Here is a 7,634-nt window from a genome sequence, read left to right as displayed (position 1 = left end):
GGCAGCCAATGCAGCTCGCGCAACAGCGGTGTTACATGGGAGCGACGAGTCCCTCCCAACACCGCCCGCGTATGTTTAAATGTGTGTAAGCTTTGAGAGCTAGCAACTAAATTTCATTTTTAATGTGTGCCAATGTGCCCACAGTAAAAATTGACAATAAAGGTTTATCTGTCTGTCTGTCTGTCTGTCTGTCTGTCTTGTCTGTCTGTCTATCTATCTATCTATCTATCTATCTATCTATCTATCTATCTATCTTATCATCACTATTCTATCTATCTATCTATCTATCTATCTATCTATCTATCTATCTATCTATCTATCTATCTTATCATCACTATTCTATCTGTGTCTGTCTGTCTGTCTGTCTGTCTGTCTGTCTGTCTGTCTGTCTGTCTATCTATCTATCTTATCATCACTATTCTATCTGTCTCTGTCTGTCTGTCTGTCTGTCTGTCTGTCTATCTATCATCGCTATTCTATCTATCATCCCTATCCTATCTATCTATCTATCTATCTATCTATCTATCTATCTATCTATCTATCTATCTATCTATCTATCATCTATCTATCTATCTATCTATCTATCTATCTATCTATCTATCTATCTATCTATCTATCTATCTATCTATCTATCTATCATCTATCTATCATCCCTATCCTATTTATCTATCTATCTATCTATCCATCAATCATTTTTAATGTGTGCCATTGTGCCCACAGTAAAAAAATGACAATAAAGGTTATCATCATCATCATTTTATATGCCTATTTTTTGGTGACACAATACTTTACTAAAGGACTGGTCCTTTCTTTTTAGGATGGCGATCCCTCTCTTCCTCCAGAGAAAAGAAAACAGGTAGGTTTTATTTCAGACTAATGTAACTAACAGTTCCAGGTCATAAATCCAGGTTGAATTGTTTCAAGTACAACATTGCATCCAGATAAATAAAATAAAATAAAATAAAATAATAAAATAATAAAGTAAAATAAAATAAAATAATAAAATAAAATCTATATAAATAAAAATGTAAATGTTTGTTTGTTCAAAATCTTAAATCTCCGAAAGTTCTTCACCGATTGCTTTGAAATTTTGACACAACGTTGCATTCGAATACGCGTGTGTTTTTATATACCTATATTATATAGATGTCACACTTGTGACAGGTAAAAACATGCTTTTTTTGAAAAACAGCGCCATCTGTTGGACGTAAAAGCAACACACGCTTTTACCAGACTGAGCCACAGCAACGCGTGGCCGGGTACAGCTAGTATAAAATAAAATAATAAAATATAAAATAAAATAAAATATAAAATAAAAAAATAAAATAAAATAAAAAAGTAATAAAATAAAATAAAATATAAAAGTAATAAAATAATATAATATAATATAATATAATAATAAAATAAAATATAAAAGTAATAAAATAAATATAATATAATAAAATAAAATATAAAAGTAATAAAATAATAAATAATATAATATAATATAATAAAATACAATAAAATAAAATATAAAAAATAAAATAAAATAATAAAATGAAATAAAGTAATATAATAAATATAAAACTAAAATAATGAAATAAACAAAATAATAAAATAAAATAAGATATAAAATAGAAATAAAAGCATGGTAGGATTTGCTCCCCTGGGTATTTATGCATATTTTGGGTTGCCCTCTGTTGCTATTTATCTATTACCTGCAAGCTATATATATGCGTACCTGGCTTGATTTATTTTACCCTTGCACTAATTTTAGTTGTAGAAAAGCATCAAAAGCAAAACGGGTTTTTTCCCCCTCCGCTGCCTCTTCAGCTTCCTCTTGTGACCGCTTCTTGTGTTTTTTCCCCAGGCGAATCTCACCCAGCTTCTGAGTGATTCTCGGGATCGAAATAAACACTTAGGGGAAGAAATCAAAGAACTGCAGCAAAGGCTGGGCGAAGTGCAGGGAGACAACAAGGTAGGGCAGGAATTAAACATAATTACGCCAGTAGCCCTTGTCTTATAACCATGATACAGTCTGGAATCTCCATCTTATGTTGCAATGGTTGTAAGTCGAGGCATTCATGCATCTCTCCTGATTTTTCAACACTTTTTTGGTGGCAGTAGTTAAACAACGGCGGTGGTCATAAAGCAAATGCAGCAGTCACGAAGTCGTTAAGCAAACCCATTGTCCGCAGTGAGCCTTTACGTAAATACAGGTAGTCCTCGCATTACAGCCACAATGGAGGCTAACATTTCCGTTGCTAAGTGAGACATTTGTTAAGAGAGCTTTGCTCTGTTTTACGACCTTTCTTGCCACAGTTGTTAAGGGAATCCCTGCAGGTGTTAAATTAGACACCCGGTTGTTAAGTGACTCCAGCTTCTCCCCCTTGACATTCCTCGTCGGAAGGTCGCAAAAGGGGATCACGTGACCCCAGGGGACACTGCAACCGTCCTAAGTACATGCCAGTTGCCGAGCCTCTGAATTTTGGTCACGTGGCCATGGGGAGGCTGCGAGGGTCATCAGTATGAAAACCTGCTCATAAGTCCTATTTTTCAGAGCCAAACCATCATTAAATAACAGAATAACAGAGTTGGAAGGGACCTCGTAGGTCATCTAGTCTAGCCCTCCACCCAATGAATTGCTGTAAGACTGCACGTATTGCATCTTGATTGAAGAAATATTCTGGGAATGGAAGCCAGAATTCTGGTTTGACTGAGTTGACCTTTTTTGAGTCAGGATTAAACCTACCTTTTGCAGCAATCTTTGTAACAGAATAGAATAACAGAGTCGGAAGGGGCCTTGGAGGTCTTCTAGTCCAACCCCCTGCTCAGGCAGGAAACCCTTTCCCATTTCCGACAAATGGCTGTCCGATCTCTTCTTAAAAACCTCCAGTGTTGGAGCACTCACAACTTCTGGAGGCAACTTCTGTTCCACTGGTTAGTTGTTTGATGGTAAGTGTGATTTCGGCTGTCTGCAGCCTAGTGAGCAGCCATATTGCTATGGCCAGTGTTTCGTCCACCGGTTCGGAGGGAACGTGGGCTCCAGCGAAAGCCCCTCCTTGCTGGTCACCTTTACGGGGCGACTTTTCGACCCTTTTAGGCCCCCCAGCAATGCGAAACTGGACGAGGAAGACGGAGCTCGTCTTCCAAGCGTCCATGGCGTCGGCAAACCGGAAGTCTCCATTGGTTAATTGTTATCTTCTTAACGGATAAGGGAGCAAATATCTTTGCAATATAGCTTAAAGATCATGCCTAGGTAGATTTATTATTTGCCTGTGAATTGCAATTCTGGATTTTTGTTTTTTGTTTTTTCTTCCAGCTTCTTCGGATGACGATTGCCAAGCAAAGACTTGGAGATGAAGAAGTTGGGGCCCGTCATTTCGCCCCCCATGAGCGCGAAGATCTCGTCCAGCAGCTGGAGAAAGCACGGGAACAAGTAATTGAACAAAACGGCCGCTTCTGTGAACGTAGATTCTGACCTCTTCCATCCTCGATTTCAGGTCTTGGTAGGGCAAGTCATTGAAAAGAGGCTTGATTTGATCAGACCAGGATATCCATCAGGCCCAAGAGTCTGTTTCCATCGCCCAAAATGCAACAGGTTGGTCCCAAGGATGCTTTTTCATGAGGCAGCTGGACTTGTATAAATAAAAAGGATTTGTCTGCAAATGACCAGCTGTCTGCAAGGAATATAAATCCTTCCATTCCCCACCATCAGAGCTGAAGAAGCTTCTGGGATGAGAAGTGAAAGGTCTTCAAAGAAAAAGGAAGTCCAGTTGCCTCATGAAAAAGCTCCTTTGGGACAACCATGACCTGGATGATGGAGAATCTCCATAGACCAGGGGTCTTCAAACTTGGCCCTTTTATGACTTGTGGACTTCAACTCCTAGAATTCCTCAGCCAGGCACGTGTGCCTGGCTGAGGAATTCTGGGAGTTGAAGTCCACAAGTCATAAAAGGGCCAAGTTTGAAGACCCCTCCCATAGACATTTGTTGCTGAAAATAGACATGGGAGATAGGAGGAGTCTTGGCAAAAATTAGAGGACTGAGTTTGGCCTGGAGAAACGTTTGGAAGTTCTCCTTATCTTCAGTAACTCTTTTGAGCTTGGCTCTCTTGCCAGATTGAGACTCTCCAGCTTGATCTTCAAGCGACGTTGGACGAGCTCCAGGATGTGAAGGAAGAACGTTATTTTTACCAAGAGAAGTCCGACAAGCTAAACCAGGAGCTGAACTATGTTCTCGGGGGCCACGTTGACCGTATTATCGACATAGATGCTCTCTGTATGGAAAACAGGTGAGTTTGCTTAGGAATCCATCGTGATTTATGAGGACGGGACGTAACGTCCCTTCAGAACGGCGTCTACACTAAGAGTGTTCATCCTAGGGTCCCTCTTTGCTGCAAATATTGTAGGCTGTGCTAACGCAGCAAAAACAACCTAGAGAAAAAAATAGGAAAGTGATGGTAAAATCAAAAATCAAAATGAAGAGAGGAAAAATTGCATTGACCTGTTAACGTAGTCAGGTAAAGATTTACCCCTGTTTAGTCATGTCCAGTTTTAGGGGGATAGTGCTTATCTCCGTTTCTTGACTAAGAGAACCGGCGTTGTCCGAAGACACTTCCGTCGTCATGTGTTTGTCATGATTACACGCCAAAGCACATGGAGTGCTGTTACCTTCCCATCGAAGTGGTGCCTATTGATCTACTCGCATTTGAATGCTTTCAAACTGCTAGATTGGCAGGAGCTGAGGCCAGGACGGGAGCTCACTCCGTCACATAGCGCTCAGATCTCAAACCTGGGCTGTCATCTTTCCAGCTGACAAGCTCAGGGTCTTTAACCACTGAGCCATATCGCTCCCTTAGCTTGGTATAAAGGGATTAATGTGGCTGAACAAAGTTTTGGGCCTAAACCTCAAATCCACTTTTTATTACGAGGAGGAGGAGGAGAAGAAGGAAGAAGGAAGAAGAAGAAGAAGAAGAAGAAGAAGAAGAAGAAGAAGAAGAAGAAGAAGAAGAAGAAGAAGAAGAAGAAGAAGAAGAAGAAGAAGAAGAAGAAGAAGAAGAAGAAGAAGAAGAAGAAGAAGAAGAAGAAGAAGAAGAAGAAGAAGGAGGGAAGGGAAGGAAGGAAGGAAGGAAGGAAGGAAGGAAGGAAGGAAGGAAGGAAGGAAGGAAAAAAAGAAGAAAGAAAGAAAGAAAGAAAGAAAGAAAGAAAGAAAGAAAGAAGTTAGTGCTGGGACAGGGAATTGCTGGGGAAAACCAATTCAGGCTCCGAAGCCTTAATAAATATTCCTTACACCAGTGGTATGTAGGTGTGCGTGAGTGAGTGGGACACACAATTGACAATTGAATGTAAATTGTAGGGTTTTTGTCTCTGCTTGACTCGTTATTTCTCATTTGTTCCTTTTCACCCATGAAGCTCGTAGCTCATTTTGAAATACTTAGTAAATGGCAGCTGAGTAATATATCACCATTTTCATCCCCAAATTTCAGATATCTTCATGAGCGATTAAAACAAGTTCAAGAAGAGGTTCATATTCTGAAATCAAACATTGTGAAATACAAGGTAAATTATACTGTGAACTGTAAGGGGAGAATTGTATGGTCAATTTTTGGCCGTGTAATGTTTTAAATTTGTTACAAGGCTAATTAATGTGGGTTTTTAACTTTGTTCGTCTTTGAAATATTTATTTCTTTCACGAAAGAAAAAACACCCTGCTAATATTTCTCCATAGTTTTTAAGTGCAATTAGGTAATTTAGTTGTTGTTTTTTAAACTGAAGTTTTAGGCAGCTTTTAAATGTAATATTTTTTGTTTATATTTATTCTATTTATTCTATTTAAATATTTATTCTATTTATTCCCTTGCATAATTCATTCTGTGTTGTCTGCTTATCGAAATATGAGCTTCAGTTCTCTTTATTCTCTGTGAAATTGTATTTCTTGCACAAGGAATTGCTGTATTTAATTTAACGTTCCTCTCCTAAACTTCCAGAATCGTAGAATTCCAGTCAGGGAAATGATCCTAGAGGTCCTCTAGTCCATCCCCAGACCCTTTAGGGTCTCTCTGACAGAGCACCTCTCCGCCCGGTAAAAAACAAACCAAAATAACTTTTATCAAAGAAAAAAAAATGTCACTGAGGCATAATTGATTCATTCTTTGGCTCTTCACAATAACTTTTGTTTCATTAAATAAGAGTAATGAAACTTTCAGTGTGATATATAGCATGATACATTTTTTTTTAAAAAAAAATATTAGCACTCAAATCACAGTGCATGGTTTTCTGCTAGACACCATTTAAATTAATACATGCACAAGTGTTCATTGTATCCTTGGTTTAATATATAGTAAATTGGTGCCCGTCTCCTTGCTTTGTTGTGTTCAATTGTTTCTTCTGGATTTTACGTCCACATACGCCCCCATTATTGTGCGATAAAACAATTATTCCACATTCTCCAAGTTTACATGTATTACCGGTGGAGCACCATGGTATGTAGATTGATGCTTGTAAATTGTGGTTTATATTCAGTTGAACAAACTGCAAGACCAAAAGTGGACTGCTTAATTATTATTATTATTATTATTTTTACCTAGTTTGGGTCATGAAATGTGTGCAAGAAAATGAGCAAGCTCAGAAACCACCAAGGTCCCCACAATCCTCCTCCTCCTCCTCCTGACCCCCTCCTCCTCCCTATAAACCCCCCTCCCTTCTAACACTGATAATGTTACCTAGTTGGGTTATAAAATGTCTGCAAGAAAACAAGCAAGCTCAGAGAGCACCAAGGTCCCCACAATCCTCCTCCTCCTCCTCTTCCTCCTGTCCCTCCTCCTCCTCCTCCTCCCTACAAACCCCACTCTCTTCTACCACTGATGATGTTATCTAGTTGAGTCATGAAACGTGTGCAAGAAAACAAGCAAGCTCAGAGAGCACCAAGGTCCCCACAATCCTCCTCCTCATCTCCACAAACCCCACTCTTTACTAGCACTGATAATGTTACCTAGTTGGGTTATAAAATGTCTGCAAGAAAACAAGCAAGCTCAGAGAGCACCAAGGACACACACACACTTGTCAACCCTGAGCCACAAATATTCTTCTTTATTAGTAAAATAAGAATCAGATTTTCCTTTTTAATACATATTTTTCCTTGGGCCTTCACTCTTTTCTTTAGAACGCTCTAGAAAGAAGGAAAAATTCAAAGGGCCACAGCAAATCAAACAGCAGCGCCCTGACTGGGATCCTTTCTGCAAAGCAAGGTACAGCAGAGAGTTGTGTCTTTTTTTTATATTTATTTATTTATTTATTTTTTCCCAATATAAAATTTTATTATTTTTCATCATAGAAAAAAACATCACAAATATTACACAATACTGTAAGAAAACCCACCCCCCACCCCCCCGGACTTCCCAAACCTAATCCCAGGATAATATTCAAATATAAGTAAACAAATATTAATATCTCTAACTCCACAAAGTATATTATTCTACATGAGTAGGTAAAATATATATATAAAAAAAAAAGCAAATTTACTAAAAACTTAAATTATATTCCACCACTCTATGCTTCTTTTAGATATAAACAATCCATCTTCTCCATATTAATAAAAATTATTCATTCAAATAATACTTCAAGTAAGCCAAAATCTTTACCACTTCAGCAAAGT

General features: G+C 38.4%; 1 protein-coding gene across 1 annotated transcript in view; it reads left to right on the top strand.

Annotated features, from left to right (window-relative positions):
* Positions 1-823: 823 nt before the first annotated feature.
* Positions 824-7,634, top strand: part of CCDC149 (coiled-coil domain containing 149) — a 16,046-nt gene continuing 9,235 nt past the window's right edge. Inside the window, exons 1-6 of the mRNA XM_015827860.1 lie at positions 824-856; positions 1,850-1,957; positions 3,302-3,418; positions 4,100-4,272; positions 5,467-5,539; positions 7,143-7,227. Of these exons, the coding sequence (XP_015683346.1) occupies positions 3,311-3,418; positions 4,100-4,272; positions 5,467-5,539; positions 7,143-7,227 (439 nt within the window). The 5' untranslated portion in view covers positions 824-856; positions 1,850-1,957; positions 3,302-3,310. The remainder of the gene's footprint in view (positions 857-1,849; positions 1,958-3,301; positions 3,419-4,099; positions 4,273-5,466; positions 5,540-7,142; positions 7,228-7,634) is intronic.

This window comes from Protobothrops mucrosquamatus, unplaced genomic scaffold, assembly GCF_001527695.2.
Source record: "Protobothrops mucrosquamatus isolate PMUCROS unplaced genomic scaffold, P.Mucros_1.0 scaffold4012, whole genome shotgun sequence".
NCBI classification, from domain to species: Eukaryota; Metazoa; Chordata; class Lepidosauria; order Squamata; family Viperidae; genus Protobothrops; species Protobothrops mucrosquamatus.
This window is presented reverse-complemented; position numbering and strand designations above follow the sequence as displayed.